Source organism: Rhinoraja longicauda, chromosome 28 (assembly GCF_053455715.1).
Source record: "Rhinoraja longicauda isolate Sanriku21f chromosome 28, sRhiLon1.1, whole genome shotgun sequence".
In the NCBI taxonomy this organism is placed as follows: Eukaryota; Metazoa; Chordata; class Chondrichthyes; order Rajiformes; family Arhynchobatidae; genus Rhinoraja; species Rhinoraja longicauda.
In genome coordinates, this window is record NC_135980.1 from 17,136,988 (window position 1) to 17,164,609 (window position 27,622).

The 27,622-nt window shown below is 43.1% G+C and overlaps 2 protein-coding genes across 3 annotated transcripts in view; both read right to left on the minus strand.

The window, feature by feature from the left end:
- The window catches only part of LOC144607087 (disintegrin and metalloproteinase domain-containing protein 10-like), a 34,046-nt gene extending 26,128 nt beyond the window's left edge, over nt 1-7,918 (minus strand). Inside the window, exons 1-3 of the mRNA XM_078423676.1 lie at nt 7,697-7,918; nt 4,158-4,308; nt 3,130-3,248 (exon numbers count right to left, since the gene is read on the minus strand). Coding sequence (XP_078279802.1) covers nt 3,130-3,248; nt 4,158-4,308; nt 7,697-7,766 — 340 coding nt within the window. The 5' untranslated portion in view covers nt 7,767-7,918. The remainder of the gene's footprint in view (nt 1-3,129; nt 3,249-4,157; nt 4,309-7,696) is intronic.
- Nucleotides 7,919-9,830: 1,912 nt separating this feature from the next.
- The window catches only part of LOC144607049 (scaffold attachment factor B1-like), a 54,622-nt gene continuing 36,830 nt past the window's right edge, over nt 9,831-27,622 (minus strand). The window contains exons 17-19 of one of the 2 annotated variants that reach the window (XM_078423612.1): nt 24,550-24,662; nt 21,432-21,507; nt 9,831-10,154 (exon numbers count right to left, since the gene is read on the minus strand). In XM_078423612.1, the coding sequence (XP_078279738.1) occupies nt 10,025-10,154; nt 21,432-21,507; nt 24,550-24,662 (319 nt within the window). In that variant the 3' untranslated portion in view covers nt 9,831-10,024. Of the gene's footprint in view, nt 10,155-18,260; nt 20,496-21,431; nt 21,508-24,549; nt 24,663-27,622 lie in introns of those variants that run through there. The other variant, XM_078423610.1, reaches the window with a different exon arrangement.

Below are 27,622 nucleotides of genomic sequence, written 5' to 3' on the forward strand. Positions count from 1 at the left end.
TTTGAGGGTATGAGGCGTGAATTGTCCAAGATAGACAGGCGATTGATGCTGAAAGGGTTGACGGTGGACATGCAATGGAAGGCATTTAAAGGTCGCATGGATGAACTACAACAAGTGTTCATCCCAGTTTGGCAAAAGAACAAACCAGGAAAGGTAGTGCATCCGTGGCTAACAAGGGAAATCAAGGATAGTATTAAAACAAAAGATGAAGCATACAGATTAGCCAGAAAAAGTAGCATACCAGAGGACTGGGAGAAATTCAGAGTCCAGCAGAGGAGGACAAAGGGCTTAATTAGGAAAGGGAAAATAGATTATGAGGGAAAACTGGCAAGGAACATAAAAACAGACTGCAAAAGCTTTTAGATATGTCAAGAGAAAAAGATTAGTTAAGGCAAATGTAGGTCCCTTGCAGTCGGAAACAGGTGAATTGATCATAGGGAACAAGGAGATGGCAGACCAATTGAACAAATACTTTGGTTCTGTCTTCACTAAGGAAGACATAAACCGTCTGCCGGAAATAGCGGGGGACCGGGGGTCTAAAGAGATGGAGGAACTGAGGGAAATCCAGGTTAGTCGGGAAGTGGTGTTAGGTAAATTAAATGGATTAAAGGCAGATAAATCCCCAGGGCCAGATAGGCTGCACCCCAGAGTGCTTAAGGAAGTAGCCTCAGAAATAGTGGATGCATTAGTGATAATTTTTCAAAACTCTTTAGATTCTGGAGTAGTTCCTGAGGACTGGAGGGTAGCTAATGTAATCCCACTTTTTAAAAAGGGAGGGAGAGAGAAAACGGGGAATTATAGACCAGTTAGCCTAACATCGGTAGTGGGGAAAATGCTAGAGTCAGTTATTAAAGATGTGATAGCATTACATTTGGAAAGTGGTGAAATCATCGGACAAAGTCAGCATGGATTTACCAAAGGCAAATCATGTCTGACGAATCTTATAGAATTTTTCGAGGATGTAACTAGTAGAGTGGATAAGGGAGAACCAGTCGATGTGTTATATCTGGACTTTCAGAAGGCCTTCGACAAGGTCCTACATAGGAGATTGGTGTACAAACTTAAAGCACACGGTATTGAGGGTTCAGTGTTGAGGTGGATAGAAAATTGGTTGGCGGACAGGAAACAAAGAGTAGGAATAAACGGGTCCTTTTCGGAATGGCAGGCAGTGACTAGTGGGGTACCGCAAGGCTCAGTGCTGGGACCCCAGTTATTTACAGTGTATATTAATGATTTGGATGAGGGAATTGAATGCAACATCTCTAAGTTTGCGGATGACACGAAGCTGGGTGGCAGTGTTAGCTGCGAGGAGGATGCTAGGAGGCTGCAGAGTGACTTGGATAGATTAGGCGAGTGGGCAAATGCATGGCAGATGCAATATAATGTGGATAAATGTGAGGTTATCCACTTTGGCGGCAAGAACAGGAAAGCAGAGTATTACCTGAATGGTGACCGATTGGGAGAAGGGGAGATGCAACGTGACCTGGGTGTCATGGTGCACCAGTCATTGAAAGCAAGCATGCAGGTGCAGCAGGCAGTGAAGAAAGCGAATGGTATGTTGGCATTCATAGCAAGAGGATTTGAGTTTAGGAGCAGGGAGGTTCTGCTGCAGTTGTACAGGGCCTTGGTGAGACCGCACCTGGAGTATTGTGTGCAGTTTTGGTCTCCTTACCTGAGGAAAGACGTTCTTGCCTTAGAGGGAGTACAGAGAAGGTTCACCAGATTGATCCCTGGGATGGCGGGACTTACATATGAGGAAAGACTAGATAGACTGGGCTTGTACTCGCTGGAATTTAGAAGACTGAGGGGGGATCTTATAGAAACATATAAAATTCTTAAGGGGTTGGAGAGGCTAGATGTGGGAAGATTGTTCCCGATGTTGGGGGAGTCCAGAACCAGGGGTCACAGCTTAAGGATAAGGGGGAAGTCTTTTAGGACCGAGATGAGAAAACATTTCTTCACACAGAGAGTGGTGAGTCTGTGGAATTCTCTGCCACAGAAGGTAGTTGAGGCCAGTTCATTGGCTATATTTAAGAGGGAGTTAGATGTGGCCCTTTTTGCTAAAGGGATCAGGGGGTATGGAGAGAAGGCAGGTACAGGCTACTGAGCTGAATGATCAGCCATGATCATATTGAATGGCGGTGCAGGCTCGAAGGGCCGAATGGCCTACTCCTGCACCTATTTTCTATGTTTCTATGTTTCTATGAATCCACCTGGAGAATATGGTTAGATGATGTTTCGTGTCGGGAGCCATTTTCACACCCTTTACCTTCCTTGTGGTTTGTTACTCCCAAGGGGTAACGTTCAATGATTCAATATATCTCATAATCAAATACCAACTCCAGCTCTCCAATTGTCTCCAGCAAAGTGAACGACCCCACATTTAGCCACATTACACTCATCTGCTATGCCTTGACTCGTTCACATCTTATCGACATCAAATCCTCTCCACATTTTTGTCATCACGCACATTATTAGTATTATATATATTGACAAGCTACCTGGACAAAATATATATTGTATATATTGACAGCTACTTCTCATCCCAGTCATTAATTTCGATGGTGAACAGCTGGGTCCTGGGGAACCACCACACAAGCCATCCTCCTGCAAACTCTCTGCTCTGTTGTTGCAATGAATCCCCACCCATATCAGTCCAGAACAGAAATCGCCTCAGTGAGTAGGCAGGGAAGCCCTTTGGATGCTCATTGTTGGAGAGGAGTTCCCAAGGATTTCCCCCACGTTTTTATTTCTACACTTGTCATCCACTGAAGGGAATCTCACAGCTTTGAGTAAGGAGCAGAGGCAACATGTCTGATATCACAATTAATCCTTACCCATCCCATCGCGTCCGTGTTACGATAAATGCACTTGGAAATAAATTCTGCCCTGTTTAAACCACTTAAAGTGAACAGCCTATCTTTGTGGTAAAAGGAGGCAAAAGGAAATGTCACATGGAAGTTTTAAAGTCCAGGCAAAGAACTATCACTGCATGTCATCTCCCCTTGATCACCTGGGTTGACAAGTTAAACATAAATCCCGACTTTATTGCAGTTACTGAGGCTCTAGAGTTATGATGAACACAGGGTTCAGACAGGGTAGATAAACTCGCCACAGGACAGAGCTTACCCTGCAGCTGCCCGGAATAGATATGTGAGAGGTTTCCGTACTCCAGGCCGCTTTTGGTTTCAATTCTAAAATCGCCCGTGAACATACTCGAATCTCTTTTCAATTGGAGATGGAACTGCCTGCAACAGAATTGTAGATTGTTCAATCAGTGTCGACAGTCACTATTGGTTACGGGCTTGTATAACTGATGGCGTGGATATCAATGAACCAACAGGTAGGGCTGATGTGTTAAACCAGAGTTCAGGGAGCCCTCTGAACTCACTGACCAGAGCAAACATACTCATCTCGTCTCAGCCCCAAGGTCTCGGAGCCTTCAGCAGAGATCTGCTGTCTCTGCCACTCCGTACAAGGGGTTCCTGTGCAATTACGCAGGGTGCAGCCAGGCAGATGCTAGGACGAATGTGCTCTGGGGAAGATGCAGGGCTGAGGATTCAGGGGGTATGATATAGGTTGGAGGGGGGACAGTCGGTGAGGAAGGTGGGGTGGGGTGGTGCAGTGAGGGGGTTACAACGGAAAGGGTAGGGTGGAGAGGTACAGTGGGAGGGTATGTTGGAGAGGTGCGGTGGAAGGGTGTGGTGGTGTGGGGAGGGTATAATGGGGAGGATGCAATGGGGCAGTGCAGTGGGGAAGGTGGGACTGGGTGGGTGCGGGGAGGGGGCATGGAGCCAAGGCACTGAGCTGACTGGAAATGTGAGGCCCATGGGGAGAACAGGTTATCAGTTGGATCAAAGACCAGGGTGGGAACCTATGCTGAGGATGTGGGATTTGTGGGAGCCTCCTGGCCAGGTCGTCATGGTGCTGCCTCGCGCCCAATCTGGGGTAACCCAGGCCCACCCTGGACCCAACCCAGGGCCCAACCTGTAGGTAACCCGGGCCTACCCAAGGGTAACCCAGTCTAAGCACTGCCCGAGGCAGGTGAAAGAGAAAAACAGTGATTGAGGCAGATCACCCGCGCTCCCTCCCCACATCACCCCCTGCTGCTCTCCCAGGGCCCCGTCCCTGTGACCGGGAGGAAGCGCCACAGATACCTGCGATGGGCCGTGAACTGCAGCTGCACCCTCGTCTCCTCGGCCAAGCTCCAGCGCTTGGTTCGGGTCTGCTGCCGGCTGACAGTGTCCCGGTTGTACCACAGACCCTCGAACCTCCTGAGCAGGGGAATGGGCCCGGCTCCAGTCGGGCCTGCGGGAAAACAGAGAGGCCCCTGTCAGACTGGGGAGGCCCAGGAACCACTCGCACCATGACTGGGGGGAGCACAGGTTCTGGTGTGTGTGATAACCATCCACAATGTTACAAGACTTGGTAATCGTCACCCTTCACCAGTTACCCAGACATGTGTCAAGTGGGCGGCACAGTGCCGCAGTGGTAGAGTTGCTGCCTTAAAGCGCCAGAGACCCAGGTTCGATCCTGACCACGGGTGCTATCTGTATGGAGTTTGCCCCTTCTCCCTGTGACTGCTTGGCTTTTCTCCAGTTTCCTCCCGCACACCAAAGACGTCCAGGTTTGCAGGTTATTTGGCTTCTGTAAAATTGTAAATTGTCCCCAGTGTGCTAGTGCATGTGGTGATCGCTGGTTGGCACGGACTCGGTGGGCAGAAGGGCCTGTTTCCACGCTGTATCTCCAAAGTCTAAAGCCCTGTCACTGTGATAGTCACTGCTCGGGTCCAAATTGCTTATTGCTAACTAATCTCAGCTTTTTAGCACAGCAGAAGAAACTGCCCAAGGTCACAGTGGTTAAGTGATGAGTAAGGAGATCTTCCACACTGACCCAGTGGAAGTGGCATTCTCCCTGTTCCTTTTCACCATCTAAATCTGACTGCTCCTTTTAATTTTACAAGGTAAACACTGTGATTATATCAAAACAAGCTTTTACAAAAGAATTCATTAACTCAAAATTAGACATCTGCAAGTCTTGAACGATATCTTTAAAACCTGCAGAAATACATTGTTATTAAGAAAAGCAACGTTTAAGATTACTCCCCAATTGTTCCAATCTATCTCCCAAAATAACTATTACAAATTCCTAGTCCAAATGTATACTAATCCAATTTCCCCAAATGCCAATTTCTTTCTGAAGTGTTGCCATCTCATATCTGTATGAGAGACACTCATATTTCTAACACTTTATCCCGAATTCCACATGGCCAATGTGGAATCCGGGTCTTTCTTTGAAATCAATTTAAAATGTAGAATTAGGAAGAAAACAAACAGGTCGGACAAAGCAAAACTGCATCTTTGCACCTCTCCTTCCTGAAAACCTTTGCAAGAAGATAAAGAATAAAAAGTTAATTTGCACATTGAAAGCATTGGAAACAAATGTCCAAACAATGACAGATGAATGGGTTGGAGAGGGCTTCTTAAAGGGACACTACCTCTTAAGACACAAGGGACACAACAAAGATATATCACACAGAGGAGCAGAACCATTCAGTCACATCCTATTCCATCTGGAGTATAGGATTAATTCAACATTCTCAGAGAACAAGGAAGGTTAGATTGCATGTGATCCCAAGGAGAGGCAGCTGAATGCATAGAAAATTGGCTTCATGGAAGGAAGCAGAGGGTGGAAGGTTGCTTCTCAGACTGGAGGCCTGTGACTAGTGGTGTGCCTTGGGGTCGGTGTTGGGCCCATTACCGTTTGTCATCTATATCAATGATTTGGATGAAGACATACACAGCAAGTTTGCTGATGATACAAAACTGGGTGGTTTTGCAGATAGTGAAGATGGTTGTGAAAAATTGCAGTAGGACCTTGGTCGATTAGCCAGGTAGGCTGAGGAATGGTTGATGGAATTTAATACAGAGAAATGCGAGGTGTTGCATTTTGGGAATTCTAACATGGCAGGACCTATGCAGTGAATGGTAGGGCTCTGGATAATGTGTAGAGCAGATATCTAGGAGTGCAGGCGCTTGTAATAGCAGCACGTTTGGAAATCAGTAATAGGATCAGTCAAAGTTAGCATGGATTTAAGAAGGAGAAATCATGCTTGACTAATCTTCTGGAATTTTTTGAGGATGTAACAAGTAGAATGGAAGAGCCAGTGGATGTGGCGTATCTGGACTTTTAAAAAGCTTCCCACACAAGATATTAGTGTGCAAAATTAGAGCACATGTTATTGGGGGTAGGGTATTGACATGGATAGAGAACTGGTTGGCAGACAGGAAGCAAATAGGAATTAACGGGTCCTTTTCAGAATGGCAGGCAGTGATTAATAGAGTGCCGCAGGGCTCAGTGCTGGGATCCCAGTTATTTGCAATATATATTAACGATTTACACGAGGGAATTAAAAGTAACATCTCCAAGTTTGCGGATGACACTAAACTGGGTGGCAGTGTGAGCTGTGAGGAGGATGCCATGAGGCTGCAGGGTGACTTGGATAGTTTGGGTGAGTGGGCAGATGCATGGCAGGATCAGTATAATGTGGATACATGTGAGGATATCCACTTTGGTGGCAAGAACAGGAAGGCGGATTATTACCTGAATGGTGTCAGATTAGGAAAAGGGGAGGTGCAACGACACCTAGGTGGCTTTGTACATCAGTCACTGAAAGTAAGCATGCAGGTACAGCAGGCAGTGAAGAAAGCTAATGGCATGTTGGCCCTCATTGCGAGAGGATTTGAGTTTAGGAGCAAGGAGGTCCTACTGCAGTTGTACAGGGCCCTGGTGAGAACACACCTGGAGTATTGTGTGCAGTTTTGTTCTTCTAATTTGAGGAAGGACATTCTTGCTATTGAGGGAGTGCATTGTAGGTTCACCAGATTAATTCCCGGGATGGCGGGACTGATGTATGATGAAAGAATGGGTCGTCTGGGCTTGTGTCCACTGGGATTTGGAAGGATGCGAGGGAATCTTATGGAAACATATAAAATTCTTAAGGGATTAGATTGGCCAGATACAGGAAAAATGTTCTGATGTTGGGGGAGCCCAGAACCAGGGGTCACAGTTTAAGAATAAAGGGTAGGCCATTTAGGACTGAGATGAGATGACCTTTCACCCAGAGAGTTGTGAATCTGTGGAATTCTCTGCAACTCAGGGCAGTGGAGGCCAAGTCACTGGATATTTTCAAGAGAGAGTTAGATTTAGGGCTAATGGAATCAAGGGATATGGGGGAAAAGCAGGAACGGTGTACTGATTTTGGATGATCAGCCATGGTCATATTGAACTCAAAGCCATGATCATATTGAACTCATGCACCTATTTTTCTCTTTCTATGTTAAAATCCCACCACTTCAGATGCTTTTTCGTCCCTTTCCAACTTGCATTGAGTGGCGTGAACAAGGTTTATCAACAAATCAGGAAAGAATTCATCGGATTATTGCTATCCTGATGAAACTTGTTCATTTCCCTCCTCAGCAAGCCCACACCCCTCTCTATGTGACGCTGTACTAGGAGAAGGTTTTCAAATATCCCTTACAGAATTATTCTAGCGCTAAATACCATGAAACAGCTCTCGTCTGAATCTGAAGAATGTCCCGACCAGAAACGTTATCTGTCCATCCCCTCCACAGATGCTGCCTGACCCGCTGAGTTCCTTCAGCACCTTGTGCTTTGCTCGTGAAATCTCTCTTACCTGATAATCCTTCGGGGAAACGGTCTGTGGCATAGACAATCAAAGGGAGGAGAGTGGCGAAGACCCTCATGTCCTCTAATATTATTCTGCCTTCCAGGCAATTGCTCAATCCCGAGGTAGGACACTGAGATGTTCTCAGACCGGCCAATGATTCCCAGTTGCGCTGATCCAGGTGTGGACAGCGGTGCCGCGGACAGCCACCGCCAAGCCTTAAGTCTCCAACAGCGAGGGAGACTCCACCCACGGGCGCCGTGTTACTGCAGGCAGGAACATGCCGGGGCGCACCCCTCTGGAGCGCCCATCTATCTCTACATCGTCAGCTACCGGCGCTTCACTCGCTCTGCCACATTGACCCAGTCTTTGAGCGCAGACTGCTGATGAAGCACCCTCACCAGTGCATCACCGACTCTGCCAAAACCCCTTGACAGGACCTGGTCCGCGAGTGCGGGATCCGGGGTCCCGCGTCCTCCAGTCAGCAGTCAGCAGAGATATCAGATACGTGCTGCAAAGTGGCACAGCGATAGTGTTGTTGCCTTACAGCGCCAGAGACCCGGGTTTGACCCTGACTACGGGCGCTGTCTGTGCGAAGTTTGTACGTTCTACATGTGACCGCGTGGGTTTTCTCCGGGTGTTCCAGTTTCCTCACAAATCCCAAAGACGTACAGGTTAATAGGCTTCTATAAAATTGTAAATTGTCCCAGTGTGTATGTAGGACGGTGGGTGGGCCTGTTTCCATGTGTACGGAGGAATTGCAGATGCTGGTTTCAACCGCAGACAGACACAAAAAGCTGGAGTAACTCAACGGGTCAGGCAGCATCTCTGGAGAAAAGGAATAGGTGACCTTTAAAGTCGAGACCATATTGAGAGTCCGGGGAAAGGGGAACGAAAGATACAGATGGTACTTAGGGGAAATGAATGGTAGATATGCAAAAAGTCACTGACCGCCCCGACGTGGCAACTTCACCAGCCTGACCGCGGGAGAAGACGGCAGGGGAAGAGAAAATACATCCTGGCCTTCCATCACAGTGAGGAGGTGACCGGAGGAGACTCACTGCGATGGATGTTTCTTGCATATTTTTATTGCTTATTTTTATTGGTCTTATTGTTAGACTGTGGGTAATCTTTCATTTCACTGCACATTTATGTGTATGTGACAAATAAATTGACTATTAAAATATTTTTAAAAATGTGGAGCACACAATAAATTAACCATTGTTGGGTGTGGGATAGGTGACAACGAAAAAACAGGAACTCAACAGGACGACTAGAGTGGGTGAGGGATGGAGAGAGGGTATGCAGGGGTTACTTGAAGTTATAGAAATCAATATTCATACTGCTGGGTTATAAGCTGCCCAAGCGAAATATGAGGTGGTGTTCCTCCAATTTACGCTTGGCTTCACTCTGACAAAGGGGGAGGCCCAGGGCAGAAAGGTGTGTATGGGAATGGGAAGTTAAAGTGTGTGGCAATCGGGAGATCAGGTAGGCCGAGGCGGACTTCCATTCATTTCTCCAAAGTATCCTCTATATCTCTCGTTCTCCTATAGTGTTGTCACCTACAGTTCCAATCTCTGCCTGGTCACACAGCTAACAACTTAGTTACTCGCTGCATGCATTTTGTGCAGTTTGAACGGATTTGACTTGACAGCTTTATTGGCATCTCCACGCTGTTGAACATGATGTTTTCTAAGGTGAGGCACAGTAGCGATGGCAAAGCTGTTACCTTATGGCACCAGAGCCCTGGGTTTGATCCTGACCTCGGGTGTTTGGAGTTTGACCTCGGGTGTATGGAGTTTGCATGTTCTCCTTGGGAGTTCCTCCGGAATCCTCCAAAGTCTAAAAGATATGCTAGTAGGTAGGCTAATTAGCTTTAATGTAGGTTGGTGATCGAATTTGGGAGGGGGTCGATAAGCAAGTTAGAGAGAATAGATTAAAGGGAAGTAATGATGAGAATGGTCTGATCGTCAATGTGGACTTAATGGCTCTAATGGCATCCTTTGTCAGTCGCAAATATGAAAAATATGAACATCGGGGATTGCCCCTGCAATAGATTTTGTTGGATTTATGCGAATGGTCCAAGGAAGAATTCAAGCACCATATTACAAGTAACAGACTACATGACTCAAGCAAACTTGGTATAAAAAGACAAATCTTGATTTATCAAATCTTATTGTCAATGGACATACATTTAAGTAAGTAGATTATTAATTACAGCATGAACACATGTCACTTTAAAACTATTCATGACTACTACTCAAGACAATAAACAAAAACTACAGAACTTTGCAACCTGCTTAAGCATCTCCTTCATATTAAGATAATGAAACACTTTTAGTGAATGTGTTGGTGAGCTCCTGAGGCATGTCTTCCTGGCATGTTTAGTTCTGATATCATCTGGTTTGGGCAGTTATCAACAGCCACGGACACTGGCGGGCAACCCACTTGGCTGTAGTTCTCTTGACTGTGACAAAACAAGGATTAAAACAGGTTACTTATACAGATAAAAAGACACAATGTAAATTTTGCTTCAGTCTGAGATCTGGAAATAAAGAACTAATGTGTGGTACATGAGTACATACTCAGAGTGCAAGGAACGCTAAGAGCCCGAGAAATTGAAACGACTGAACACAGAAATTCAGCAGAGGTAATTTGGCCTGTTATAGATTTCCAAGCAGTAACAGCACACTGAATCCATCCAGTCTCATAACAATCCCACTTTATTTCCTCTAAATTGCAACAATTCAATGGCAAAAGAGCTATTTCCAGTAACCCCTCCATATTCCATGGAGGTGCTGATGTGGGTAACCGTTTTAAAGGGCCAGGTGAGAAGCAATACAGAACAGAAAAAGGGAACGTTGTAAACTATGAGATGCAGAAAGTTGTCAGGGATGCCACAATAGTGGTCATGCTACTGAACTCATACTCCAGACACTGTTTGAACCCTCTCTTGGGAGCTGGAGAGAAGCCCCAGGTACACAGTGGGTGCAAATTGCATCTTAATCATTCGTCTGAAAAATAGACATCATCTCCCAAATATGACAGGGACACCACATGCTTCTAAGGGCAATTAGAGATGGGCACTGTGTTGGTCCTGCTGGCTTCACCCATATCCCCAAAAACAAATAAAAAGGTTTGTTAATCAACTAATCTGAAATTTAAAAATCCAGATACAGTATTGGTTAACGTGAAACCAAAAGACTATTGCAAAATCTGGCCGGTTCACCCTGTCTTCCCAGGAATGAAATTTGCCATCTTTACTAGATTTGGTTGTTATATGACTCCAGACATAGATACGAGATGCTGCCTGACCTGCTGAGTTACTCCAGCATTTTGTGAATAAATCGATTTGTACCAGCATCTGCAGTTATTTTCTTATAGATACATAGACAATAGGTGCAGGAGTAGGCCATTTGGCTCTTCGAGCCAGCACTGCCATTCAATGTGATCATGGCTGATCATCCACAATTAGTACCCCGTCCCTGCCTTCTCCCCATACCCCTTGATTCCACTAGCCCTAAGAGCTCTATCTAACTCTCTTTTGAATACATCCAGTGAATCGGCCTCCACTGCCTCCTGAGGCAGAGAATTCCACAAATTCACAACTCTCTGTGTGCAAAAGGTTTTCCTCATCTCAGTTCTAAATGGCCTACCCCTTATTCTTAAGCTGTGGCCCCTGGTTCTGGATTCCCAACATGGGGAACATGTTTCCTGCATCTAGTGTGTCCAATCCCTTAATAATTTTAAATGTTTCTATAAGATCCCCTCTCATCCTTCTAAATTCCAGTGAATACAAGCTCAGTCACTCCATTCTTTCAGACACAAGCAACATCCTCAGTCCCACTGCAATTATTTGTCAAGCCAATAGGTTGTATGAAACAAGTTGTTTCATATGGACAGCCATGATTAATTAAAGCACTAGCCTCTCCACAGCATTTATGGATGGGCACTTCTTTCAAAAGCTTCTGTAGGTGCAGAACCATAATTGCGATTTTACATTTTGGTGGCAGAGCCAGGAAATTGATCAGGGGTTGGTGAATGTGATACCTCTATGGGATTGTGTAATTAATTGTGTATATATATTTATAGTCTGCTCCCACAGTCACACACTGCAGAGTTGATGTCGATGGCATTGAAATTAATCCACATTTAGTGCTCACCAACTTCTGGACCAGGTAAGATGTTAAGAGTTTGGTGATCACCATTCAGCTGTTTATGGTTGATCTGACCCGAGGTCTCAATCCTCTTCCTGAGAACCCTGTCTCAGAGTTGAACATACTTAATGACAGCATTCAAATACCTATATAGGTTTACACACTTCTGAGTTCTCCTCACATCTTGCATACACACCCATTTTTGTGTCATGAGCAGACGTGAAGACATCACACTTGATCTCTAAATCCAAGTCATTAGATAGAATATAAATTGATGAGGAACTAGCATTGATGCCTGAAATAAACTTATAGTTACAGCTTGTCAACTTAAAAACCCTTTCATCCAGACTTGATTTTCCGTATGTTTGTCCGTCTGCCTCAGTTCCATGAGCCCTTACCCTGTGCATAATCCTTTTCTGTGGCATGTTATTGAAAGCACTTCTGGTTCTCATTTATGCACTGCAGGTAGCTGTATGGCAGAAATAAGGCACATATGCTCTTGCACAAATCAAGTGATGGCATTATTGATGACTTGGTAGAGGGTTTTATGCAACTATTGAACATTATGGAACTCGGGTGAGCTGACATTTCCCCAGGTGAATACTTCCACCTGACATTTAGTTTGAGGTCATTTAATCCAAGCAATGTGGTGGAAGATGACAGACTAGAACAGTGCAGCACAGGAACAGGCCCTTTGTCATACACTGTCTGTGCAGAATGCCGAACATGATGCCAAGATAAACTAATCTCATCTACTCGCTGAGACATGATCCAAATCACTTAATTCGCTTAATATCTAATAGCCTCTTAAAAGCCACTATGTATCCGCTTCCACCACCACCCCTGGCAGTGCATTCCAGCGCCCACCACCCTGTGTAAAATACTTGCCCTGCATATCTAATCTAGTCCCATTTGCCTGCATTTGGCCCATATCCCTCCAAACTTTTCCTGTCCACGTGCTTGTCCAAATGACTTTTAAATGTTCCCATGTTCACTTTTAGGCCAGAATCCCATTTGTTCTTTGGAAATACTTTGTAGATTGTGCAAAGGAATGTCACTTGCCTATGGCTTCCCAAGTTACCACAGGACTTGCATTGTTTGAATACTGCAGGCCTTTTGTGTGCATCAGGTACCATGTGCATTTACTGCAGGATTTTGTCAACTACTGAAGTCCCCTGAGTTTAGTTGCTGGAAACGTATCATCTTTGCTAACTATTATTTCCCTTTTTTCACTGCAGTTAAGACAATTTCATTTCATTTGTGCTCAGGGCAATGGGCCTCAAAGGGACTGAATTATTTTCTAACATGGGCACAACATGTTAGCAACTCATGGACTGAATAAAATAAAGTAACATTCTAGGTATAGTGTTGCATGCTGAGAAGGGATAAGCTCAGCAGAGGTGAGATCACAGGACAGTGGGGTTCGATTCTCCTTTCCGCAGGTAAATGTCACAATGTGCCACTGATTCTATGCTTCAGGCCAAATTTCTGCACATGATACTAAGAATTGATATTCGTTTCAGATAGAAAGCAAACTAGGTGGTGAATGCAGAGTAGAATTCCTCCAGCTGCACTATATTTGATGGATGCAGAGATGGACTGCTGACAGCAAACTTTTTTAATGTCAGTCTTTGTTGTATACTGCCATCCACTGGATTCTTATAGGGCTTCGTGGTTTTTCAAATATTCGGATAATGATTAATGTTACTCCACTGGGGGATGAGAACAAGAAAAGCAATACATTACTGCAGCTGCTTCTGCCATAATGATTTTCACATTACAGATGTCAGTCATGCCATTAACCATGAGGTTCTTGAACTATCCTGCACCTTCACCATAACCCCAAGTCAGTACTGAGCCACTGCAGACTTTGCACTACTTTAGTTCCACTACACACTTTGGCTTATACCATCATGGTCTGTTTAACTAGAATAACTGATAAATATATTGTACATTTATTTGCTGTGTTGTGGCATTTAATCTGCCAATTAGGCTGCAGCAAGTAAGACTTTCATATACACTGTAACAACTAAACACTTTGTCTCAAAGACTGCTGTAAAGGCTCTGTAATAAGTACTGCAAGTAAATGTTGACACTTTTATATCTGAAGTGTGCATCTGAGGACTTATGAACTGAAATAAAAACAGAACAAGTGAGATCATTAATTCTGCTTCTCTCCACAATGCTGTCTGACTGGCTATATTTATTTCCAATTTTCAGCATCTATCATATTTTCCTTTTCAGTAACTCAGAGATAATTAACATTTTTAAAGGGCAATCCATTTTAGATAGCAAGGCGAAACTTAGGAAAAATGTCATGTTCTATAATTGAGACAGACAACATAGAAACAATTGAAGCCAGAAAGAAGGATATGGAGATAAGGTGAATTAAGTGAGGAGGCCTCTGTGGCAATGGATATTTGGGGGCTGTTTCTGCTCCGTGAAAATCAATGCAATCAATGCCTTGTGTACTTGAGCAATTCCTCTTCAATCTCCAAATTTCACATTTAATTAAATGGGCCATAATATTTGTTATAATCTTCTTCCATCGTAATCCAATGCTGTTGAAAGTTCAACCATCTTCACTTTGCCCATAATCATTAATTTTCTCGAATAATTGTTCAGTTCTTTACTTGTGATTTGGGTGTTCCCAGTCCTTAATATTTTCTAAAGCTGTCTTAGATGATCCTTCAGTACGACCCGAGAGGTCGGAATGATATCCTGTGGTATCTGTAATTCCATCCCATGCTCATATCCATCTCATGAGGGATCTACACATCACAGATCCACTATGAGACTGCATCATTTTGGAAAATTATCTTTAATATATTTCTATAATTTATATAGCTATAGTTCAAAAGTTTTAAGCCAGCAGATTAAAGGCTGGGGCGCCTGCATGGCCACACCCTTTCCCTGTGGGATATCACTGAGTCAGTTGGGGTTTTACTAAATATCCAACAATGTTTGATCTTCTGATAGTCCTTTGCAAAAAAAATAAAATTTGAACTCAATTTTATTATCTGCTGCTGTTGAACATCAATTCCACAGGGCCACCACAGGCACATTGTGCATCAGATTCGTTGTTGTATTGTACTCGTTCCAGTTAACCGAGGGCACTTGACACAGACAGTGGGAGTATGGGAAGTGGGCTGTACATCCTAGAGAGTCATGACATGATCAAAACCAGAGACACACTAAGGCTGGGAGAGACAGGTGATCTGGACACAAGTTGAAACACGCAACCAAACTAGACAAGCGTTAAGAATGAGACGAGTGAAATTAAGCTGTGGAGTAATGACCCATCTGTGATGCTGTTCTGTTCTGTTTATGAGCAAGCCATGGATAATGTTCAGTACATCAAGATGCTTTTGCAGACTGATTACATCGTGCCACTGATGCATTTCCAAAATTTTGCTGCTGATCCAATGACTTTATCTGAAAGGCTGTCCAAATCCACCAGGTGCAGTGTTATTTTGTGCCTAGAACTAATGTTTTTAAATAACTCTTTAAGTTGGGAGGTTAAGTGCTACTTTAAATTACCCTTTGTGTAGGGTGGTTGGAGAGGGAATTACTTGGGTGGTAATGGATACGTGTGAGGGGATTGATCTGCAACTTTTGCAAAGCCATTAAATATGCCAAGATGGAATTCCGGACTAAGCTGGAGTCGAGGAAATGGCACAAATACCTGTAGATTGTGACAAGGCCTGCACGCTACAAAGCAAAGCCAGGCAGTATTGCTGGCAACAATGCTTCCCTTCCACGAAAAACTCAATGCATTCAATGCCTACACATGTCTGCAAATACTCCTGCCAGCTGGTCAGCACAGGTTCTGAGATCATGCTGATTTAGTTCTCAGTGGCATTTCTTAATGTTCACGTGTCCCTCATTTAATTTTTGGACCAATTCTTATTGCATCTTCCCCATGGCACGAATATCTCTCCACATAGGTGCGTTTTGTTTCCCACTGATGGAAGTGCTATAGATTCAAATGTTATTGATTTGCCAACTTGTGGCAGGGCTGTCCCAGCCTTTAGTAATTAGTTACATGTAAAATGGTACCCTTTTCACAGGCAGGTCTAAATGACCGTCCCCTGGGTTAAAAGATGGAGAAATTGGTGGGAATGATCTGCTGGGAGTAAACCTAATGGCTAACTTGCTTCTTTCTCTGATGCAAAAGTAACCTTAAGTTTGTTAGAATTCATTCAATGGGACAATGCACGCTTGTGTTCTTTCTTCTTTCAAATTTGCTGCATGTGGTGGTGTGAGAAATCAAAAATAAACTGAGCTGTGCCCAAGTTGCTCAATACTTTTGTGGAAAAAGGTACAACAGAGTTTTCTTTGGCTTGCCTTAACTCCTTCCAATGTATAAGCCATTCAATCTTCAGGATGATTCATTTGTCAACAACCACCCTCTCGGTTTCACCCGCTTTCTTCTGAACCACATTTCAGGCTTGGAATTTAGTTTAATTTAGATACTGCATGGGAGCAGGCCCTTCAGCCCAATGGGTTTACACCAACCGCTGATCACCCAGTCATACTCATTTTAATCAGGAAATTGTGTCACACTGTAGAAATTGATCGTAGGTTTTACATTCTAGCATCTGACTACACTGATACGTTTCTTCCCTACAAATTTGAGTAGAAGATTCTTTTGATGAACTATTTCATGTCTATTTGGATCTGAACATTTCCTCAGGGCCAGTATGTTGCCATAGTTGTACAACACAGAAACGAGCCATTTGGCTCAGTATCCACATACCACTATTACCTGAAGGGCTCCGACCCATAACGTCAAATATTCTTTTTCTGCAGAGATGCTGCCTGACCCGCTGAGTTGCTCCAGCATTTTGTGTCTATCACCATTTCCTTAATCTCTTTTTTCACTCTTGCATCTCCATCATCTGCCCTGATTCACCTCCATCTAACTACACATGGGGCAATTAATAATAGCCAATTAACCTTAAAAATAGCACACCTTTGGCTTGTAGGAAGAAGGCTGAGCAACCAGAAAGACTAGTCGCTCTGCTAGATCCTGCCTATTTTGAATGGTTGAATGACGGTACCCATATCCCTTTTCTATTCCTTTTCTAAGCTTTTCCTTAAATTGGTATTCTACAGGGGGTGACAGAATAATTAACAGAGGGATTAGAGGGAATAACACTTCAGTGGGACAGTAGATCACTGGTTTCACTAGGCAATCAACAATGTGATATTCAAAATTCTCATAGCATCTAGCTGTGACATCAGAACATTCTGGGGACATATGGATTAGGCTTTCTTGCTTCTTACTGGAGAACAATTTTCAGCCTGGACAAGTGTGGTGGTTAGATTGTTGGAGCCATATAAAAAGTGGATGAATATTTGAAAGATTGTCAAATTAGATGTGCAGACCGAGCACAGAAGAGGAGTTGAAGCGGTCTATGCCTGTCCCCATTTTGGTTTTGATCAGGATATTGTTTTCATTCATAATTACTTTTCACTCAGTCATGTGAAGCGGATATTAGTGGCATTTCCCATTCCTCATAGCACCTGAACTACAAAGACAGTTAAGTCAACCACAGTAAGTCCAAAATCAAAGGCCAGATCTCCTTCCATTACATTAGTAAACTGGATTGGATTTTATAGCCCATTTCAATCAAATAATTTTCACAACTATTGGTACTAGATTGTTTTTTAAAAATCTCTCTTTAATGACTTGAATTTAAATTCCAATTCAGGTTTCTGGATCAAATGTGCAATGTACTCTTATTTAGGCCATCTTATCCATGTTTTCACTTTTGACTCACATTACCTCTCACAATGGTTGAGTTTGTCTCAATCCGAAGCTTGATGCAGGACTGTTTTCCCTGTCAGTGAACTCATGGTGTTTTTATAGCCTTTCAGTCTAGTATTTAATTCACATTTTCTTTGGTAAAATGCATCATCCCAGTTTCCTTATTGAAGAATGATATGAAGGATAACCTTTCACCTGTCAACACGTGGGTTTGTGCTCTGGCTGTAATAACACAGTGCTATTATGAGCTCCCTTGTCTCGATCAAGGCTTGTTTGGCTGGACAATCTGAGGCCCAACAGAATTAGTCAAAATGCCTTTCAGTTGCCATATATACATTGGCTGTGATTCTAAGCTTTAAGGAAATTGTCAACATTCTTATCTGGTTGCTACATCTGACTTCAGTACTTATTATATCTGTGCATCTGCCAATTTGTTTTCCATTACAGATAGGTATTAACATTTTCAAAGATCTTGTCAGGACTTATTTTCTGACTTTCCAGTTGTCTAATAATCGCCTAATAATGGATGCAGCTGACATGTCCCAAACTCTTAAGCTTTCTCAATGCCGCCAAAATGACAGCCTGCCTGACCACAAGCAGGAACAGTGCAAACATTGAAGCCACCCTGTTTTCATTCGGTATTCAATATTTCTTTCTAAAATTCAAATTCTATATTCATGTAGCAAGGAACTTTACATGCTGGACAACTGTCAGCATATATTGCAATCAGACCAGTTTCTAAATTAAATCAAAACTCAGATCTGTGGCCAACATCTGGTTTATTTTCAGTCTACAGGCCAGGCGCTGCTGAGCAATACAATGTACGATTTCTACAATGAGTGATGTGATACAAGTAGTACGATGATATACTTGCACCTATATTTATAGATCCCTATTCATTCTTACAATTACACAAGTCTAGCCCCAAATTGATGAACTTTATCTGTTGCAATCACACATTTTTGGATTAACCCAGCCCTTTTCAATCCCACAGATTTAGGGAGAGGGTTTTGAATATAGAAATAGTAGGAGAGTCTATAGGGGAGCTTGGTGTAAACAGATTCTGGTTCACCATCTTAGGCATGCCCGCAAGGGACTATGTGTTCAGAGATGGCTGATGGCAATGTGGGACCCACGGACATTGGTATCGGCGAGGCAGGAAGTATTTGATGGGGTACTGAGGAGGGCTGGGGTAGTGAGGTCTGTTATTTCCACTGGGTTTCTTGTCCAGTGTGGCTGGCCCATTGGAGTTAGGTGATGTAATCGGAGCCTCTGCTGGCGATGCTGGGCTGGGAGAGGAGCACTGACGTTGGTTCATTTAGTCTACAAGCAGATATGAAGAATCTTGCAAACAAGGTTTTCATGATACCCCTTATACTTTGAGGTATAGTTGTCCATGTCTCTCAACCATATTGGAAGGCAGAAATCATTGCTGGCTGGTAGATCATGGTTTTTTTTGCTGAGTTTGAAGTCTTGAACTACAAATTCCCTTTTCCTCAAATAGTTGAATGCCGTGTTTGCTCCTTACAGGTGGTGGTGAACCTTATCACGGATGTCTGCCTTCAGTAAGTGGTAGCAGCCAAGACATGAATGCAATCCATGTTCTTGAGGGGCATATTATTAGCCTTTATTGACAGAGCGCAATACTGTACAGCAGGAGCTGGCTTTGAGGATGCTTTGTGTAAGGCCAATATTTTTGGGCTGCGAGTGAATGAGCCAATGATCTGGAGCTTAGCTTCCAAGTCTGTATGAACACAAGTGTCAGCTGCATTCTGCAACTCAAAGTGAGATTGCAGTAACTTGGTTCTCGAGTCCAAGTGATGGAAATGGAACAATTGCCCATTCATTCTACTGCTTGGCTCCAGTTCAGAAGAAAACGCTGCAGGCAAGGTGAAGAAGAAAGATTGCGAAATGTATAGGATGAACCACATCTTGCCAGACACTAATCTGAACTGAGACTGGACCCGTTGTGGACTTGTTAGAAACATGGCTTCCATCAAATAATAGAGTCAGATTTCTGAGGCAGCCAAATTTAAGAAGCTTTCTCCAAAGCTCCTCTTGGTTGTCAGTCAAAGGCTTTAGTGGGGTCAAAGATGGCCATACACAGTAGCTGATGCTGCTCCTTGAATTATCATATCTATTGTGTCTCTTGCAGGATGGCACCCACAATGCGATTTGGAGAGCTCTTCCTCCACCTTGACAATGACTTCCCTGCAGCAGACAGCAGGAGGACACCTTTAACGTCCACACTAACATCTCCTTTTCTGAAGATGGTCACAATTACAGCTTCTCAGGTCCCTGAATATCTTTCTCTTCACAAAGGTGGGAATTAAGCTGTAAATTTGTGGAAAGTGCCTCTGCCAACTTTGAGAACTTCAGCAGGGAATATCATCTGACCCAAGGCCTTGCTGTTTGTCAGTTGACAATGATCATTTCAACCTTTTGTTGGTCTGCAGATGGAGAGTCTAAAATTAATATTGTGCTGTGGGATGGAGGTGAAGACAGAGTTGCGGTTGAGGAGTTCTTTGAGGCGAACCTTCCAACAGGCGCTAAATGACCTTCTGTCCTTGATAAGTCTGCATCTATATTAGCTCAGAGTGGTGGGTCATAAGGTGTTTGAGCCACAGATGGTATTGACAAGCTAAGGAATCCATGCACATCACGATTTTCAGCTAGTTGCTGAATTAACTGTGATCTTTCCACCCATTTATTCTTTAGGTCACGAGTTTTTTGTTGGACCTCAGCCTTTAGTTGCCTGTAGAGTTGTTTTTTCTCACTTGAAGTGTGATTGAGTTTCCAATCCAAGAAGGCCTTGCGTTTGCGAATAATTAGGTCCTGGATCTCAGGGTCGTTCTCATCAAACCACTCCTGGTGTTTTCTGGTAGAGAAGTCAAGAGCAGGAGCAGAATATTAGGGAGCATGGTGTGAACAGGATCTGTATGTGCAGAGAGCAATGAAGAATCAACCTATCTAAAACAAGTGCAAAGAGAGGAGAGTTTGAGTACCGGGGCAAATATTGTGACAGGGCATGATAGTACAGTCAGGATAGACGTGGAAAGTTGAGAGAGCTCTGAGGTACACCGTAGATAAAGTCTACGATGGGCAAAACTCAGACAATTAGACCAAGAACTGAAAGGAGAGGCAAAATCAGCAAAATGTTGCGGGGAATTGACCCTGAAGAGAGTGAAGTCCTTTTCCAATGTTTTGCATAACCTATGCTGACATATGTAACAATTAGAAATATTCCAGGGTTGCCCACATCAGCAGCAGCAAGAGATGCCATTTCATCTCTGCAAGCAAACCAAGATCAAGTTTTTCATTACTGGGGATATGTAGAGCATGGGAAGTCAATGTATGCTTTTCCCAGTTTAAAGTGCAAATCTTGCCAATACTCGAGATTTACAATTATTTCGGTCTGATAGAGGGAAAGATTTAACATCGAAATAAACTAGAACTTAATTTATTGAAAATCTGAGTATTATGTGAGAGGAGTAAGAGGTTAAATAATTTACCATAAAATGATGACAAAGAAAAATATCAGTCAAATAAAACTGCAAGATAAAATGCAATCCCATGAAGAATCAGGCTCAAAACGTTCTGCTGGAACACGAACATCAGATGAGCAGGTGGAGAGGTTAAATTGAATCAAACAATTTCAACATGTACCATTTGTTAAAAATAATTGTGCCTACACATACAAATTTTTGAATGGTCCATGGATAGATATTTAAACAAATAAGAATCCATGAATACGATGGGCAACAATGTCAGTGCTTGACATTTCCTGAAGTAATGTGATTTTTCTGCTACTTACTTCCGCTGTACTCCTCCACCTCCTCTATCCATACTGTAACTTGCCACAGACTGACCAGACATGCTCCGTTCATCACCTGTAACAGCAGTGCGTTAGTGAATAACCTTCACATTCAGTTATTCAATGAACATGGAACATGAAAAGTCAATGAATCACAAATGAGGCGAGGATGGCCGAAGGTGGGTTAAAGAAACAAATCACCATTGTGAAAAAGTATGGCATGTTAAGAGTTTTCCAGTCCATGACAAGAACTGGGAATGGCACCAATGCAGTCATCAATGTACCAGAAAAAGTGGAGGCAGGAAAGCTGAAATGGGGCTCAAAAACAAACATGGACAGAGATAAGTGTAGTGAGGATGCCAACAGATTCCCATGGATATGTATTTTATTTGAAGAAAATCGATGGTCAAAAGGAACGGTTCAATGTGTGAACATGTTCAGACAGGGGAATGGTGATGGTCTAAACCACCATTAAAGTTAAAGGAAAGGGCACCCAAGATCACTTGGTAAGGGATTAAGATATAAAGGAAGAGGATGTCATAGTGAAAATGAGATAGACAAGGTCATGAACTGGAAACTGTTAAAGTCCCAAAAGCCTTCCAAAATATTGTGTTTCAAGGTGCAAACAAGGAGAGCTTCTTCCATGGAACATGGAGGATAATTCCATAATTTTCACTTTTTATTTCAAATTTCCAGCATTTTGCTGTATATTACTTCTATATATCCTGGCTTATGTTCCACAATTATATTTGCCAAAAAGATCAAGATACCTAAATATTTATTCAAATGAAGAGAAAAGCACCAACAGGGATCAATTCCAAACAAATCTTTTAATTTTGTGATGCATTCTTATTTGATTACACCAACTGCACTGATTTACAATTACAAGCAAATGCAATTGTACATGATGCATCAATGCCGAGTCATGCAACACAGAAGCAGGTCCTTCAGCCCAATTTGAACATGCCGACCAAGATGTCTATACAAGCTAGTTCTATTTGCCTGTGTTTAGCCTATATCCCTCTAAACCCTTTCTATCCATGTTCTTGTAAATAGCTCAGCTCAGACATACTTCTGGTTATTAATGTACAAATCCTACATTTTAAATTGATGTTGAATACAGATCAAGTGGAAATCTGTTTCCATATTAAGTACAGAGATAAGTTCAAGGAGCAGAATTAGGCCATACATCCCATCAAGTCTACCAAGTCATTCAATCATGGCTGATCGATGTTTCCCTCTCAACCCCTTCTCCAGCCTTCTCTCCATAACCCCCAACACCCTATTAAGATCTATTAAGTAGTGCTGCTTAAGATATGAAATATCAATCCATTGGACTGAAACCGGCTGGAAACTGCAGGGAGCTCAATCCCAACTGGTGATTTTCTTCCCATCCCCAATTACACCCGACTTCCCCACTACGTTAAGAGGTTTGAAATACCTGCTTTGGAGTTTTCCTGACTGATATATTGGGGGACTTGAAGTATGGGTTAAATAATTTCAGGTTACTATTTTTCTTCCAGAAGTTATCAACACCACTCCCATCTACTGCTTTGACCATTTCAGACCTTTTGATTATTTCTCTCTGACTTTTTCTTACATAAAATCCCATTTGTAATTGTTTCTCCTGCAGTCCATCCTATCTACACTAACAATTTGTCCTGGATCAACGTTTGGCAAAGAAAGCACACCAATACTTCCTGAGAAGACTAAGGAAATACGGCATGTCTCCAATGACCCTCAACAACTTTCATAAATGCACAGTAAAAAATATCTTATTGGGATGCTTCATAACTTGGTTTGGCAACCATTCTTGCCCAAGTCCACAAGATATTGCAGTGAGTTGCGGATGGAGCCCAGTCAACCACACAGACCAGCCTCCCCTCCCTCAATGACTCCATCTACACTTCACACTGCCTCGAGAAAGCAACCAAATTAATTATGTTGGATGCTTTCCTGAGGTAATGTGAAATACCATCTGATTCAGGAAAAGCTTCTTCCCCACTGTTATCAAAAGCCAAGTGTGTAGTCCCGTTTCCCGATCTCCCAACCTACCTCATTGCGACCCTTGCGTTTTGTAAAATCTGCACTCTGTTGCTGTAACGATATAATACTGTAACCCTTAATTCTGTACTCTGGTATTTTTCTCTCTGCACTATTTGTTGTACTTGTTTGTGTATGGCTTGAACATACTAATTTCTAGCATTATTTGACTGAATAGCACATAAACAAGGTTTTTTCCCCACTGTATCTCCATATACATGGCACTAATAAAATTGTATCACAAGCTTTCCTTTGTCTTCTCTTCGACCCGTTCTTTACTTTATAACATGGTTTACTTCTCCAACTTTCACCAGTTCTGATATAAAGTTATGATTGAACATAACGTTCCTATTGATACTCCCTTCCCATCACCAGTTTATTGATGAATGAGAACAGTTCATCCTAGTTAATTAAAAAATGTGACAAATTTGGATACAGAGGCCACAGCTACTCTTGGCCATTGAAGACTCCATTCAGCCCATTCCATCCATGTTGACTTCCAGCAGATCAATCCATTAGTCCCACCTCTTCTATTATTTCCCTGTAATCCTGCAAGTTATTCTCTTTAACATTCTCACCAACTCTCCTTTGACTCTTCTGACATTTTCTCATGTTCAACTATATTAAAAAGTAACCAACAGTTGTCAATTAACCTACCATATCTTTAAGATGTGGAAGGAAGCAGAAGCACCCAGAGGAAGCCCACAGGGAAAGTATGCAAAATCCATACAGCCAAGAATTAATTTCAGGATTAATCCCAGGACCCTGGAGTTGTGAGGCAACAAACATAATTGCTGTACCCCTGTGTCAGCCCATAGCCAATTAACCTATCAACATGTCATAGGTAGATTGGAGGAAATGGCAGCATCCAGGGGAAACCTAAGTGGTCACCGGGTGAATGTGCAAACTTCAAAGAATGCACTGGCGGATAATGGCAACTGATAAACTCCATATAACAGGAGTCACTAGCTTCCGCTAAGCATAAACAATGACTTTGAGGAATGAAATGATCAGAAACAAAAATAATTTATTTCTTCACATTAGTCAGAAACACAATGCCATTAATGAATTTCACCTTGCCAACGACCCCTTGACATAATTCTGTCATCCATGATCCCTTGCCCGGAACGATCAGGGTATCCATCTATTTTCTGACTACGATCACTGTTCCAATCTCGATTACAAGTGCTGAGAACACAAAAATATACACTTCAAATTAAACATTAAAAATAAGAGGGCAAAAATTTCAGTCGGAGCCTCCACAAATAGCAGAAAAGTAAGTAAATAGCAATCATCAAGTACACTGCCCCAATATTTTACAAATCTTTTGGAAGTGTTTCATAAGTTCAAATACTTTGTTCTTTCTGCAACTGAAGATTAATCATAAATATTCTCAATTAGTAGAGGCAAATCTTGTGGTTTCTGATAACCCAAATAAAATTGAAAAGTGAAATTTGAACACGGATGTGGAAAAAGATCACTCAGAGGGAATCAAATCTTCCTGTTATTATGTCAGTACCAAGGACACCCAGTCACAATAAACTGCAAACATACTATGGTATAGTTCACAAATAATCTTGAGTACTTGTTCCCATGTTAAACCACTGCATGGTCCCTGAAAATAATTGCCATTCTGCCCAAAGTGGTCCCTTGGTTCTGCAAGTCCAAAGAGTGAAGTGATGGTAGGACAACTAAAGTCAGTAAACATCTCAGGAAAAGTGGTCAATACTGAATGGAGTTTGGCATCAAAGTTAACAGAGAGCTTGAACAATTCTTTGGGATAGTGAGATAGGCACAAAAAGCTGGAGTAATTCAGCGGGTCAGGCAGCATCTCTGGAGAAAAGGAATAGGTGATGTTTCAGGTCGAGACCCTTCTTCAGTCTGAGCATCAGGGGAAAAGGAAACGAGAGATATAGAACAAACGAATAAAGATATGAAACAAAGTAACAGCAATCAAGGAACCGTCCATTGTTGGCAAGCTGATAACGTTATACAGGCAATGAAACTCAACAGGACAGTGAAACTAGAAAGACAACGAGTGTGGGGGAGGGACGGAGAGAGGGGGGATGCATGGGTTACTTGGAGTTAGAGAAACCAATATTCTTACCGTTTCTTAATTTTACTTTGATTTAAACCAGGTTGACCTGGGAGAGTGGGAATCCAAACCACCAACCTTCCTTAAACTAAATTTAGTACTTTCACTGACGTTGTCTAAGCCAGCTGCATTGTTAGGTTTCATCACTTTCAGGGCTTTGTTGAGTTCGTCCATGGTGAAAGGTTGAGTGTACCATCGTCGTTTCGGTTGTTGCCATCAGCAACCTTTGGGGGTGGAAGTTTCTTACCACTACTCCTGCCGTTTAGCAACAACTGGAGGGCAACCTGGTTAGCAGTCACATTACCACATGGTTTATAGTGGGTGGGGTCATTACCGAGATGTCTCAGTGTCGCCCATGCCTTCCTGCTGCTGTGTCGTTGGTCTGTTGTTTCTATTAGCTCCTGCCATTGTCTGCATTTTGCCTCATTGAGTGCATCTGTGAGCTGTTTCCCGATCTCAGCAGTTTTTTCTGCAAATGGGTCTTCATCAAAAAGTTCTTCGTACATGGATAGTAAATCAGCAGTTTCAGCGTCCACGTCTGCAATGTAGTTGGCAGCCCCGCGGAATGGTATTGCATGCTGCTGTGTGGATCACATCAACAAACTGGTTGTAGTTGTGTAGTGAACTTTCTATATCTTGCACAAGCTCATCAGTAGCCTTAGTAAAAGTCTCCCAGTCCGTCTTTCTGAAATTGAGTCGCCGTTGGAATATGGGAGGGTGTTTTGGGGTCATTGCGGCCGTGATGCGGATCCCAATTGGTCGATGCTGAGACCCTGGAATTGGCTGTTCAAGCGTTTTGTGACAATTGGGTGATATTTCGTGTGATCAGGTCAGGGTTGTAGCTTTTCTTCCATCCGCAGCTGTTGAACGATTTTGGTAGTTTTGCAATATGAAGCAGCGTCAGTCAGTCCACCAGTTTCCGCCCACATGCAAGCTGCCTCACCATCTTCATTGTTTTCGTTGTAGCCCCATTGGGTGTGGTTGCAGTTGAAGTCACCAGTCCAGATTTGGGATGCAGCAGTTGAGACATTCACTGGAGATGGCAGATTCAGTTGCGTTTGCGGTGGTTTGTATACTGATGCGATGGCCACCGATGTGAAGCTGAATGTGATGGTCTCAATACCTCCTTCATCAGAGACAGAGATGCTTAATAGCTCTTGATTGAGGGCTGGTCTAATGTAAGCAGCATTTCCATGTTTGTCATGTTTGCGTTCTGCAACAAGTAGCATGCCTGGTATTGATGGTCCTTGGTGTTTCAGTCCTCGGTGGGTTTCCTATAGACAGAGAACATCCCACTTTCCTTCAGAAACTACCTTTCCTATTAGTGTGGCCGTGGCACCGGATAAGCCGTCATCGCTGGCTTTTATCAGAACTGAGATGCTGCAACATCTGGGTCCCAGAGCACGAGAATGGCTGCTGGAGATGTTTAACATCTGTATAGCAACCAACTCCATTCCACAAGTCTGGCGGAAATCAAAGGTTTTTGCTTTACCAAAACCAGGCAAAGATGCCAATCTTCCCAGCAGCTACTGGCCTATATCCACCCATACAAACTGATGAAAAGATGCATGCTGAACCGCATCATGCTGGATGTAGACGATGTCCTGATACCTGAACAAGCTGGGTTCCGCCATGGAAAGTCAACAACAGGACAACTGCTGAACCTCAAGTCAGCACATTGAAGATGGCTTTGAGTGGAAGTTGATCACAAGTGCAGTATTCGTAGACTTGTCCGCAGCATATGACACTGTAAACCATCGTATCATGAAAGCCAAACTGCAACAAACACTACAGGACTCTCATCTTGTCCAGTTCATCATGACAATTATGGAGAACCACCGCTTCTTCGTATGCCTGAATGGTCAGAACAGCCGTTGGAGACGCCAAAAGAATGGTCTACCACAGGGTTGTGTCCTTGCCCCAACGTTGCTCAATATATACACCAATGATCAACCCATCACCCCGAAAACTAGGTCGTTTCTGTATGCCGATGACTTATGCATTGCAACACAATCCTCAGACTTCAGCCAGATTGAGACCGTACTAGAGGCTG